Here is a 14526-nt window from a genome sequence, read left to right as displayed (position 1 = left end):
CAGCTCCTCCAGAGTTGCAATCAATCTATTGACTGCTTTTCAGCCCAGTGGGGGCCGTTCAGGTGGATGGCCATGTCTTTGTAGGTTTGCAGTTGTGCTATACTCTATTTTCGGGTAATGAATTGAACAGTGCTCATTGAAATGTTTAAACACTGGGATATTGTTTTATAACCTAACTCTGCTTTAAACTTCTCCACAACTTTTTTCCTCAAATGTCTACTGTGCTGCTCAGTCTTTTGATGCTGTGTGTTCACAAAGGTTCTTTAAAAAACTTCTTAACCCTTCAGAACAGCTGCATTATACTGAGATCAAATTACACAAAGCACAGTTGCACTCTACAAAGTACCAGTTCTGATGGCAGTTGGTTGCATCTAATTTTAAAGGGTGATGAACACATAAGTGCTACACTTTTCAGACTTTTATCTGTAAAAATATAGGAACATTACATTACCTTCCACTTACCTTCCACTTTCAAACTATGCATCACTATGTGTTCACACAAAAGCTCAATAAAATGTTAAATATTGTGGTCGTAACGCAAGAAAATGAGACAAAGTTCATGGGCTACAAATACTTTTGCAAGGTAGTGTATTAGCATGTTATGGTTATTGTCATGTCTTCTGTTCCATGAACACTTAGAGAAGTGAGATTATATTTCCATATAAAAAGCCCAATAATTATAGGGAGGAGGAAGATGGGTGTTCCCCGTTATCAGAGGAAATGATAAGGGACTATAGCAGGCCCTGTGAAAACCAGGGTCCATTTTGATATAATTGGCAGTGGAATTATTTATGACATTAATTGCCACATTATCGACTGACTGTCAAGTCTCGTGTCAGTCTGTCCATATTTCTTAGCAGAAAGAGCCAGCTCAGCCCGGTGTCCGCTGACAAGCTAATTACAACAGCACAACCTTGAATGACAAATGTTACTCATCGAGGACTGGCTGGTCCCGGAAATAAGGGCCATTTCTCCCCCTCCACCCTCTGGATCAAATGAGACAGCAGCGTGCTGCCAAATGCAGTCAGGTGCAGGAGAGACAGGGTTTGTATCTCAGAGAGAGAGAGAGAGAGGAAGAGAAAGAGGAAGGAAAGGAAAAAAGAAAGATATTTTGTCGACAAAAAGAGGCCTGCTCTTCTATACGGTGGACAGTTGTCATTCATAAAGATATCTCTTTTTTTGCCACCATTTTCTTTAACTTGAATGATGTCAATCACTCATCAGGCTGTGGGCTGATTGCTGCTGATGGGGTGATTTGTCTCACACTACAGGCCCTTTAACGTTTTAGGATGGGAATTATATAAAGAAGAAACATTGAGCTGAACATATTTTAATGCACCTGAAATCTAAAAATTTATTCCAGTTGTGTCTATTAAGTAAACATGGCATGCACTATTCCAAGAACTTACGATAAGATTATACAAATGCAGCATGCACTCTTCACATTTAAACATTAAAGATTAACATAAATCTGTTGCACTATTATGTAGAGATTGTTCAGAAAATCAGCCAGTGACCAGAAATGTATGAGTTTATGCTTTATGCTCATTGGTGATCGGCTTGTAAGAAACCAAAAATACCACCTTTTTTCATATCAGTGAATACACCATACCAAGCACTACCAGGTTGTGCTGACAACACTCTTTGGTGTGGAACTCGTTACTGATTGAAGAGTCAGTCTGCTTTTTTCAGTTTCACCGAGGTGTAATGAAATCAGAGGAAGGATAGAGACGTAGCAAGATGTAACAAATGTAACAACACATTACAACAAAGTTGCTCTGTTTTACACTTTTGTGTACCCCAATTCTAGTAAATCACAAAAGTATTTATAACCCTGGTAGATTTAGATTTCTCAGAAGATTACAAAAATATATAAAACAATTGTACAGACATAAAGTGAAAATAATAATGTTGAGAGTTAGATCATCTATTTAAGTGCATCCGTTCAGACAGATGCCTGCAATCACTGAGGCTACTAGTGAAGCCTGCGGGGCTACTGTTTCAGAATGTCACTGATCTGCTGTGATGAAGCGGTGTGCCATTTGTTCATTCACAAAGTTTCCAAAATGCAGCAGCAGTAGAGCCGAGGGTCAAGGGGTCATTGCCTACAGGTATATCTGTGGCTCATACCTTAATTAATCTACTGTCTGTGATGCTGAGCATCCCATTCGTCCCTTCACATGCACAGAGGCGCACGTCAAGCATATGTCAACCCTCTCTGGCACTCCCCACCCACCCTGTAATGCAGTTTGTGTTGGTGTGGCATCTCGGGATGCGTCCCTGACAAGGATGGGAAGTGACACACACCAAACTCGGTGTGTCCCCCAGCCAGCTCCGGTGGCTCAGAGCCTGTCAATTCCAGCTCCGTCAGTGGCACAGGCTCAATGGCAGTGCCTGTGACACATGTCACAAAGTTTTAAATGTCTGCTCTTTTCAGCAGGATGGCTGGGTGCACGCCGCAGCCAGGGGAAGGATGACATTTTGTGTTGTGTGGGGGGGAACTTGTTGTGGCTCCCCTCTTCCTGCCTCCCCTCTTCCTGTCAGCCCCAGTTTCCTCTGAGCATATCAAAACACAGACAAATAAACCTTGTCATTTTGAAGCGCCAGCACTAGTGACCAGGCTCCTGAGCGGCATGTCATCTGGAATATGGTCACACAGTCCTGTAGGAAGTTGTGAAGTGTATAAGCACATGCAAGAAGGCACTCTCCCCTGCTTCCTCAAACACACATACACATCTCAGAAACTGGTAAAAATGTTTAAGTTAATAAAAACAGGAAACTAAACAAAAAGAGACATGGTGAACAAACAATGCATTAGGCTATCTCTGACCTTTTCTTTATGTGTTTGGGGATGAGTGACATGCTGTACCAAACATAAACATGGTTGATTTCAAGCCCCACAGACATCAAACCTCTCTATCTCATCATTAATCAGTAGTTCTTCTTAGCACTAAAATGTAGCCACGATAAAGTATTTGATATTTCTTTTTAAGGTATGTTCACAAACCAGTCTTTCAGCTGGATTAGCAAATAACACTGAGCAAGTATTTTTTGATCAACTTTATGGGCTTTATGCAAAAAACATTTACATATTTCATCATTAGGCATCCATGCATTGTACTGGTCCAGGAGTAGACATAAAAAATACAATAAGCTCAAACACATCTGAGTTGAACCTTTTTAATCACATAAAACTAATATATTTTTTTCTCAGATCAGTTGTTAGAAATTAAATGTTTGTTCAAAACCTTAAACCGGAACGTTCCCTTGAAACCAGTGTACCCTAGACACAGTGTACAAGACTAACGATAATAACATTCACATAAACAGGGTAACCAATGAGAAAGTCCAGTGTATGTCTTCAAACGTCATTTATATTTGAAGTGCACTTCAATACAAATAAAATAAAAATCACAGCAAGTATAAACAACGGCTAAGACATCGTAGGAAACCTAAACAAAATTAAGAATAATAATGTTAGATGGATTAATAGATTCTGGACATCCAATATCAAAGTATTTCAGCCGATATTTAGCAAAAAAAAGCCCAAAGCTAATTTTACACCCAACAGGGTGAGTGTGATCTGATGTGGTTCAGCCCATTTCTTTTGTAATTTGATGAGTTTTCACAGAATGCCATACACATGCAAACAAAAACAAAAAACTACTGGGACAGAAGCTGGGTTGTTTTAACAAAACATCAGATCAAATATTGTGATCCCAGTTATTAAGGTTAGAGAAGAGATTGGAACGAGCCTCATCAGTTGTCACAGACCGCCATTTTGAACAATTAAACAATGTGGTCAGACTTCACTGAACCTCTTCCACAGGGTTAAATAAGAAATGTAAGTGGTTAAATTATGCTGTATGATAAGAGTATAGTCACTGGTTTGTCGTAATAACTTTAGTTTGCCCTAGAGAACAATTTGTTCATTTATAATATTAGCTAATTAGCTTTTGTTAGCTAAGTTCAGCATTTGTGATGGATGGATGAATAAAATTTGTTCACTTTATTTAAAATATTATTTGTTTCTGTTTGGGGTTATTCTTTTTAACCCACTATTTGGTAACCTTAATGTTAGTTACTTTTTCAAACCATGTTAAATCATTTTATGGTTTATAAAACACGTCTACTGATCTGTGGGACATCATAAGGATAAACTGCAAACCTCTCGCTTCAACATGAGATGTTGATGAAAAACAGAATCAACATGTTTGGTGGTCAAACTTTTGCATGCCGTTTTTTTATTTATTTCAAAATTAATCTAATAATGCTTGTTACAGAGTTGAATTTGGAGATCAGTTGTTACTCAAAATGACCAGGGTGCCAAAACTTTTAAAAATGACTATTTCTGGAATGTAAAAATTAATTTATTAGGGGTCCACACCAAGGTAGGTAATGGAATGATTTTAGGATTTAAATCAAGTGGATCCAATGAACATTTTTCAAAAAACATCCACTGACTTCCTTCAGATGACACATTTGTGTCAATATATCATAGAATAAATCACTGCCAATCATAACTTAAACTAAAACACACACTACATATGTTTCCAGGTACAGTAACATTCTGGTATTAAACAGATTAAGATTTTAAATAATTTGAGTGGCGCATTCTTGTCTTAGCCAGATTATGTAGACATGACATTTTGCTACATTAAGGAAACAACACACTCTGGCACTGTTTCACGCATGCCTTAAAGCTGTTTTTGAAGAGCTATTAGACTCTAAATTACATGCTTTTTGACTATACTGATAAATATTAAGTTTCCTTTATGATTTTGTAAGCGATGACATTTTTTCATCTAAGACTTTTATGATGTAAATGACAAAATATATCTATATTGCCATTTCTTGTGACTTACCTATTAAAGGAAAGGAAAAGACTGGGTGAAGTATTATGTTTTGAGAGGCCGTCAGCTAATAAGGGTTCCAGTGGGTGGCCAAACAAATCAAATTGTGTAGGAGGATGTAATTCCACTATGGTCTGTAACGTATAAACAGCAGTAAGAATAGAAAACTATTTACAGCTCCTGCAAACACAATTTCAATGTCTAGAACAATGTCAAAATCTGGAACATTGCTGTGCATGAAGACACCAATTCTCAGCTGTAGCTGCTTTCAGCTCTTTCTCTCAGACTTAACTGAATGATTTAAACAGCAGTTGTGAACGCAAGCCTTGGAGATAAAACGAGAGAAGAAAAATTTGAGAAACAACAATGAAGAGGAGTCCATGTCAGGGCCCAGGTGTGTGACCGCCATCCCTTTCCCCTTGATTAGTAGCTGTAGTGGACAAGTGATCCATCATGGGTGTCAAAAAAAAAAGGAAGCAATTGGGTATGTTTTTGCTGCCTGTGTGTAAGACAATTAAGGCAGGGAGACTGTGTGTGTGTGTGTGTGAGTTGTGTTGCAGCTGATGCTTAGAGGCAATCCTGTCAGTGAGAGTGTCATCTCTGACTCTGAGCTGGAAGCAGGAAAAAGGAAGCAGACTCAGCTCAGGAGAGTAGACTGAAACAATTGCTCTAAAATATGATATAAACAAGAATGTATTTATCGTGCATAAGTGCAACAACACATTTGGATAAAAGTGATCTGTTTCCAGCAGTAGATTAGGTAATTGAAAAAAAATCCCCAGTGGTTTTAATAAATAAAAGAATGACCCCTCTGAGAGCATCCTGTGGACATCAGAGCTGATCGTTGCGGATGAATCTGTTGCCTTCTGAGTGCTTGCCATAGTAGATGTAGCGACACTTGGCGAATACCCCTAAAAGGAAAATAAGACAAACATAGATTAGGTGGATTAACCTTCCATACAAAACATTCTGTTTCAGCTCTTTTCATGACTAATTACTAGAGATGCACCAAGAAATCGATTCGTGACCAGAATTGTCCGATTTCAGTCAGAGTCAGAATTGTTTTCCGATCATTGAACACATGTGAGCTACTGTCAGCAGGAAGGCAGGAAGGCTGAACAATGTGCATTGTTGTATTCTTTTGAGAAGTTCAACCTTGGTCTGTCGTGAAAATGTTAACAGCATTTACGAATCTCAGAGTGAAGGTGAGGAGCCACATTTTCTACAATAAACCCAGAGACTACTGCGTGCAAACTACAACTATTCCGAATAAGCTGAAAAGACATCTTAAAATGGAAGCTCTGTAGTCATTTTGTCTTTGTTTTAAAATATTAGTAATACAGATCTATAGTGACTGTTCTCTCACAAAGCAGCGTGAAGTTGCCTCTGTTCCTAATATAAATAATTCATTACTGCTTGCGACAAGAAGGCAGAAAAAATATTTTAATGGTTCACAACTTTTGAATTATAGTTAAAAGACTCTGATCGGTGCATCTCTACTAATTATAGTTACACTTGAATTCTTATCATAAAAAGGAAAAACTATACAGTCACAGATGCTTTACTTCACATTTTTCATGCTGGGCCTGGTAGGTCACAAAATATCAGTGACAGATAAAATGTTTCAAATTTTGTAACATCCACATGGTGACTATGATTCTTTTATCTGCCTGATGAAAAATATGCAATCTGGCCCTTTGTAGGTGTTACCTTTTGGCATTGCTTATAAGAAAGATCTGTTAATTCTTTGTCTGATAAACATCATGACAGGAAGGCAAGTAAAAAAAATCCGAACAACCTTTTTATCATCTCCAAACAAACAAACAAACAAACAAACAAACTGTTTTTCAATCTCTGGAGACAATTTTATAGAAACACTGTAGATCCAATTGCCAAATTGTACAAAGTGTTTGAACTGACAAACATTGCCCCTTTTTGTAAAGAGAACATTATTTTGCCTTAACCAAATAGATAAGACCTCGGTTATAATGTTGCTTTGTTATTGTTCAAATTAACTTGGATCTATACTAAATCCAAAAATGAAAATGAATGACTACAAAACAAGGATCTATTTAGTTGTAATAGCTGCTGTCTTTAAGGAAGATATTTTTTCCAAATAATAATAAAAGCAAAGATAAACAAAGATAAAGACATTATGTACCTAATATTGTACTACATTGTGATTTAAAATGTCACCACTGAAGAAGACAAGGGCTGTTCCTTTTAGGGACGACATGATGGATGTATTTTTTTCCAGTCATAAATTTGAAATATATTCACACCAAATCATCACAGTGGATAATTAAATGGCCATGTCTGTTACACCATACATAAAATGCAGAGTTATTGGCAGATTTAAAATAAATACTATAATTGCTCTTAAAACTTTGATGGCTAAAAATATGACAATAGCAATATCAGATGCAAAATTACTTTTCCAGAATGTATATGAAGTTGTAATACAATTTCATAGATGAAAATATATTTTTTATGTATGAAAGTAAAACTTTTAAACTTACACTTTACAAAGGAAATAGAAAAACAATTGGTAATACAACTTATTACAAAGGATTAAAAAAAACTGAATCAATGTGTAAATTACATTTTTTTTTTACATTTCACTGACACAAAAAATAAAGTATTAGTAAATTAAAAGTGACTTCGTTGTGTAATTATGTTCAATACTGAAACAATAATAATATATATATATAAGTTCACAAGATTTTAGTTGAGGTTAAACTGCTAAAAAGGTTAAACAGAAATTAAAACAAATGCATGTGCTCATATGATGTCACCACAAAAATATTCATCTACTACTTTGAAGTACTAAATTATATAATTTTAGATAATATCTATTATTATAATAAAATGTCTCTATCTATGTAACTATAATGTCACAGAACTGAAGGTTGTCTTTGGTGCTTTTCTGTTGTAAAGAGAGGTGTTGCTGCCTGGACAGCACCACCTCTCTTGCAACACCAGGGGAGCAGGAAAAGCTGTGAGCTGGCCAATAGCTTTGTGGTCAGTTTGCTGTAATGCTAATGTCCCAACTTGATGAATGCAGGGGGCTGCACCTTAGTGTCATCTCTTACCAAATGAGGAGAAGACAAGTGGCATTAGCGCCGTCAATGATCCTCTGACAGCAGAACAGATATGGCTTTCACCAGCTTTTCTAAATAGACATCAAGTGCATTATAGGAGGAGGGGAAGGGAGGCAGGCCAGAGACAAGGCAGGAATGGAGAGACATATGGGGGAGACAGTGTCGCAGAGGGATAAGGGACGCTTCGAGTGGTAAGTCCAATCACATAATCCAAGAAGACATTGTCAAGAGAGGGAAGAGAATGGCAACTAAGTGACAGAAAGCAGGGACAGGGACAGAGATACTGGTGCCATATTAGTGCCAAGCATATTCTGATGCCACCCTCAATTCTAACCAAACTTGACACATCGCTCTCTTTCCCCACTCTCTCTGACTCTTCAAAGTAGGCTCCACCAAGACACATACTCACACACACACGCACATGCACACACACACAGACACACACACACACACGCACACGCACACACACACACACACACAAACACACACACAAGTTCACATATGTGGTGCACAGTAATGCACAGGATCCCACATAGCGCACCAGTCCCTTGCAGCAGTGGTGGGTGTTCTGTCAGGCAGAGGAGCAGTACAGCAGCAGCAGAAGCCCACAGGCCCGGGGACAAGCTCAGTCAATCTAAATCTGGACTTTGTAGTGGAGCAGTGCTCATTTCCCCTCATAGCCCAGCTACTTGAGGTGATCCAAACACTGAAGTGTGAGAAGCTGTCACCTCCGATAAAATCCAAGACCAGCTCCATGCCTGCCTGCTCCCCCGGTGTATCAGGGATGTACACATTTGTGTGTTTGGGTGCGCATGTGTGTGCTTTCTTTTTGACAGTGTGGAGGTTGGAAGTGTAGGGAGTGGGGGGATGATTTCCAGCTGCCGTGATTTGCCTTGGGACAAAGGTGCCACGGTTGTATACTGGGCTTGACACCACAGGACTCAGGGTATCTCACAGCACTCAGATCAAATGGTTTCCAGGGTCTTTCACATATTCACAGCGTACCCAGCAAAAAACTCACTCTCTCCAGGAGTAGGGCCCTTAAAGAGATTACCCGCTGAGGCACCAGAACCAAGTGTCCTATAAGACATTACCTAGAGGGGATATATTTGTAGGTTGCAACCAAAGCCTTTCAGAGATAACCTTCACAGATAAAGGAACTAAAGCTAAAGGCTCCACAAGACTTCACTCTGTAACTCTCTGGCACCAATTGGAAAGGTCTGGACGATAAGTGACCTGCAGTTCTCCGGCAGCGCTAATTTACGCTCGAGTATAATAAAGGGGAAGAGGAGTAAATTAGGAGAAATGGAAGAGCAAAGATCAGGGATGCTGTCTGCTTCCCAGCGGGTGAAAAAGTGCACAAATGTGACGGTTCTCCATTTCTGCACTACATTAAGCCCTGTGTTGTGTGCATAAACAGCCCACTCCAGTTTGCTTTCTTCCCCGCACAGCAAGAGCTTGCACTTATTGCAGGAGAAAACAGAAGAAAGATAGGCCCGCTGGAGACGGGGAAGGTAATAACTAAACCAAACTCACTCTTACATAATGCCTTTGGAGACTACGCTCACGCCTCTGGGGTTCTGCCTGATGAACTCATACTTAACAACAAGTATTACCATGCCAAACACAGTACTCCACAATATCCTCTGTGTATCTTAAGACATGGCTGAGTGTGCTTATATCACTAATACTGTCAAGTTCCCATACATACTTTCATCGTCAGCATGCAAGCACTGTGCACTGTGAGAACAGTGGGAGCAGCCATTGAAGTGACAGATTACGAAAGTTATGAGTAGGCTAATGCTTCCATTATGCTCTGGTGGAGGAACAATTGCAGCGTTGTACTACACATCTTGCTGTTGGTAAAAGGAAAACTCACTGTTTTTGCCTGAATAAAAGTAGAACCACAAAAATTTTGAAAACCTTCAGAACATTTCACCCCTGCAGATGCAGCAACAAAGATGAATTATATGACAATGACAAAGGATTTTGTTAAACTCCTTTGCACTTTTTTCCTGATTTCTTGGTAAAATATTTCTTAAACATCATGCTGTGAAAATCTATTATACACTAAACTAATGTTTTAAATATTTTAGATTTTGTTTTTTTTTACAAATAATATATTTATTATCCTTTTGTGATCTAAAATATAAAATACTTGCCAAAATTCAGAATCTAACTGTCAGCAAAAAAACAACAGGGCAGTTTTTAAAATACTGATTATAAAATACCAGATTATTTCACTGCATTTAACCAGTGTTTTCAACCCTGGCTTCAGTGACTGGAGTTTTTCTCCACTTGGGTGGAGCATAGAGTAATGCAGTACTGCCTATCAGCTGGCTGAAAGATTCCAACTGCATGTTTTACTGGCTTTCAGAAAAAAATAAAGGGAACACTCAAATAACACATCCTAGATCTGAATGAATTAAATATTCTCATTGAATACTTTGTTCTGTACAAAGTTGAATGTGCTGACCACAAAATCACACAAAAATCATCAATGGAAATCTAATTTATCAACCATTGGAGGCCTGGATTTGGAGTCACACACAAAATTAAAGTGGAAAAACACACTAGAGGCTGATCCAACTTTGATGTAATGTCCTTAAAACAAGTCAAAATGAGGCTCAGTATTGTGTGTGGCCTCCACGTGCCTGTATGACCTCCCTACAACACCTGGGAATGTTCCTGATGAGACGGCGGATGGTCTCCTGAGGGATCTCCTCCCAGACCTGGACTAAAGCATCCGCCAACTCCTGGACAGTCGGTGGTGCAACGTGATGTTGGTGGATGGAGCGAGACATGATGTCCCAGATGTCCTCAATCAGATTCAGGTCTGGGGAACGGGCGGGCCAGTCCATAGCTTCAATGTCTTCATCTTGCAGGAACTGCTGACACACTCCAGCCACATGAGGTCTAGCATTGTCCTGCATTAGGAGGAACCCAGGGCCAACCGCACCAGCATATGGTCTCACAAGGGGTCTGAGGATCTCATCTCGGTACCTAATGGCAGTCAGGCTACCTCTGGCGAGCACATGGAGGACCATGCGCCCTCCAAAGAAATGCCACCCCACACCATTACTGACCCACTGCCAAACTGGTCATGCTGAAGGATGTTGCAGGCAGCAGATCGCTCTCCACGGTGTCTCCAGACTCTGTCACGTCTGTCACATGTGCTCAGTGTGAACCTGCTTTCATCTGTGAAGAGCACAGGGTGCCAGTGGTGAATTTGCCAATCCTGGTGTTCTCTGGCAAATGCCAAGCGTCCTGCACGGTGTTGGGCTGTGAGCACAACCCCCATTTGTGGACGTCGGGCCCTCATTCCATCCTCATGGAGTCAGTTTCTAACAGTTTGTGCAGACACATGCACATTTGTGGCCTGCTGGAGGTAATTTTGCAGGGCTCTGGCAGTGCTCCTCCTGTTCCTCCTTGCACAAAGGCGGAGGTAGCGGCCCTGCTGCTGGGTTGTTGCCCTCCTACGGCCTCCTCCACGTCTCCTGGTATACTGGCCTGTCTCCTGGTAGCGCCTCCAGGCTCTGGACACTACGCTGACAGACACAGCAAACCTTCTTGCCACAGCTCGCATTGATGTGCCATCCTGGATGAGCTGCACTACCTGAGCCACTTGTGTGGGTTGTAGAGTCCTGAGAAGTGGTCTGTGGTCCCCACCTGCAGAACCACTCCTTTATTGAGTGTCTCTTGCTAATCGCCAAAGATTTCCCCTCTATTGTCTATTTCATTTGAACAACAGCTGTGAAATTGATTGTCAATCAGTGTTGCTTCCTAAGTGGACAGTTTGATTTCACAGAAGTTTGATTTACATGGAGTTATATTGTGTTGTTTAAGTGTTCCCTTTATTGTTTTGAGCAGTGTATTTCCGGTCACAAAAACACAGATAGCCATGGGATGGAAATTCTAGGAGTGCACTTTTACGGAGGCACCTGCTGATTCAGCAGGTGTTTATTTTGCAAAATCAAAATAATGGATAAATGTTATCAATCATATAACTGTAATAATCAAAATATATATATGCAACTGCAGGACTAAAAGTGGCTCCTGCCATCCATTTTAGTATTACATTTTGTGGTTATAGCATGACACAGTGGAACTATACAGTTTTTTTACCCAATGGTAACAGGCCATTAGAATCTCATACTAGTGTCCTGCATATTACAGTCACTCAGTCTAATTGTACATTTACAAAACAGTAAATGTGAAATAGGAATTGAAACCATTGGAGGTTCAGTAAAAATAGGAAATAAAATAAGGTGCTCCATCAAGATGTAAATAGAGAAAGTACGCATTCATAAATCAAACTGTAATCCTATATTAGTGCAAACAACAGTCTGTTCTGGTTGTGGTCATTGGGAGGAAATTTAAAACCTTTAAAATGTGTTGATAATGGCACATTACCTAAAGACAGACAGCCATCATATAAATAACATCTAGTCCAATAAGGTTTGTTTTTCCAGTATACAGAATTTAATGTTGTACTGCACACTTTCCTCAAGTTTACCAGTTTTGGTCTGTTGGAAGACTCTTCCAAAATAGGACAGATTACAGTATTTAGGTCACTCTGATCCTTGTGGGCATGGACATCATGAATTGGCCTTTAGAGTTAAGCTACCTGACCTGAAAGTGACAAGTATCAACAAAGTCCATGTTGCTCCTTCCATCTGAGTTTTCCGTTGCAATGATAAAATTATACTGCCCAGGAGGCACTTCCGAACCACATCGGGCCAGTAATTTAGCAGTAACTGCATCACACAATTCAGGAAAAATATCACTGGGGTCTTGGGTACAATTTCAAATATTCCAAGACTACTCTTATTTCGTCAGTTGACCTTTAACTGTGGAGTGCGAGCCAAGTTCAGGTTTAGGATGAGACTTGTACTAAAATAAAATATGTTAAGACCCTATATCAGTTGTACAGAGCCTAAGAAGAATGCACGTTTTGCTTATATTTTGGGATTTCATTGTATGCTAAAAACACATAAAACGAACAACCAAGGTCTCCATGAATCTGCATGTATGAATCTGTCTGAATTCCTTGCCATATTTTCTAAAAGCCTGCTCCAGAATTTTGCATTTAATCAGCACACACTCACAAGAGGGGAGTTAGAGAGGGATGGGAGATGGAGTGGGTTTAATGACTGCTCCCTGCATAAAATCAGCCCGACTCTTTTTCAAGGGCCATCAATATGTCACAGAAAGACATGTCCAACGGATGTAGCTTTTAACATCAAGGTTATCTATTCTCAGAATGAATTTGCTCTGCACACCTATTTTCTTGTCTTGTCCCTTCTCCAAATCTGTCCTCCCATTTTTTCAATTGCTCACAATCTATCTTTTTCATCCCTTGCAGTATCTTTTCTCTTACTTGGTCTTTAATTCTTCATTTTTATTTTCTGATTCTCATTGTTTGGTTTTCTTTTTGACCTCCTTTATTCTGTTCCCCACCCATTAATTGGACCACTTAGTGAACGTCACTTTGCATCAGTACTTCTATTCAGTAATATTAAATGCATACAAAAAAATTTATTATTAACATAACTATACTTTCTATCTTATGTGGAAAATATTGAAGTAATACACATATGCAGGAGGGGGGGTAGGTTTAGGCAGAGCTGGTCAAAGATATATAAGCCACTGTCAGCTGGTGGTGTTGATGTGGACCATCTCAGGCTGCCCTTTTATCAGTTTCCATAAACAGTATGATACAAATAGGTTGAAGTGTATAATACAGAACAGGTGTTGAGCATTAGCAGTACATAAGGTTTTAACTTTTGAGGTCCATCAAATGGTTGATTATATTGATGATGCAATTCAGAGTAAAGATAAAAGATTAAAATTAAAAGAAACTGAAATAAAATTCATATATGCATCAGGACAGCGCAGAATCCTGCCATTTTACTTAACAGAAACTAGCTGAAAGTGCAAAAGCAACAAAAAAAACTTAACTAAACTCTTGCTATTTTAATAGTTTCTGGTGTGAAGAATTAAAGTATTTGGTAGCACAAAGCCAAAATGGAAAGAAATCAACAAGAATCCCAGAGAAGCAACTGTTGTTTAATGTACTATATCGTGGATGCTCTGTTGCTCTGGGTAACGTCACTTCCTGTTTTCGCTGTTGGTGAATTGTTTGGTGTGTGAAGGCTCTCTCGTTTGATCTGATTTCTCTCTACTGTGATATCTCTTACTTGTTCTAATACATAAGCTCGTTAAAACACTTACTTTCTGTTGCTACTTTTCACGTTTGGGGACTCTCCGTGTTTTACACGGTTTTTCTAGTAGTGGTAAGGGGTCGCTAGCTTAGCTTTAGCTCCACCATGGCTACCCGTTCTGCTGTTTCTCTGAGTCTTCTCCTCTCTCCTGCTCTCTGTGTCAGATGTTCAGTTACTCCTCTGCCTCCTTTAGTGATAATGGTACGTGTAATAAATGTAGCATTTCTGTAGCTTTGGAGGCAAGGGTGTCGGAATTGGAGGCCCGGCTCCGCGCTGTTGAAAACCCAGCAAATAGCCGAGGCCCCTTAGCCAGCGCGGAGCCACCATGGGTAGCTCCCCATAGCAGTC

At 39.6% G+C, this 14526-nt stretch overlaps 1 protein-coding gene across 2 annotated transcripts in view; it reads right to left on the bottom strand.

Annotated features, from left to right (window-relative positions):
- Positions 1–3045: 3045 nt before the first annotated feature.
- The window catches only part of lrmda (leucine rich melanocyte differentiation associated), a 329240-nt gene continuing 317759 nt past the window's right edge, over positions 3046–14526 (bottom strand). For both annotated transcript variants that reach the window (XM_047351531.1, XM_047351532.1), the window contains one exon: positions 3046–5764. In XM_047351531.1, coding sequence (XP_047207487.1) covers positions 5641–5764 — 124 coding nt within the window. In that variant the 3' untranslated portion in view covers positions 3046–5640. The remainder of the gene's footprint in view (positions 5765–14526) is intronic.

This window comes from Girardinichthys multiradiatus, chromosome 22 (assembly GCF_021462225.1).
Source record: "Girardinichthys multiradiatus isolate DD_20200921_A chromosome 22, DD_fGirMul_XY1, whole genome shotgun sequence".
NCBI classification, from domain to species: domain Eukaryota; kingdom Metazoa; phylum Chordata; class Actinopteri; order Cyprinodontiformes; family Goodeidae; genus Girardinichthys; species Girardinichthys multiradiatus.
Note: the sequence above shows the minus strand (reverse complement) of the source record. Positions and strands in the feature narration are given on the sequence as shown.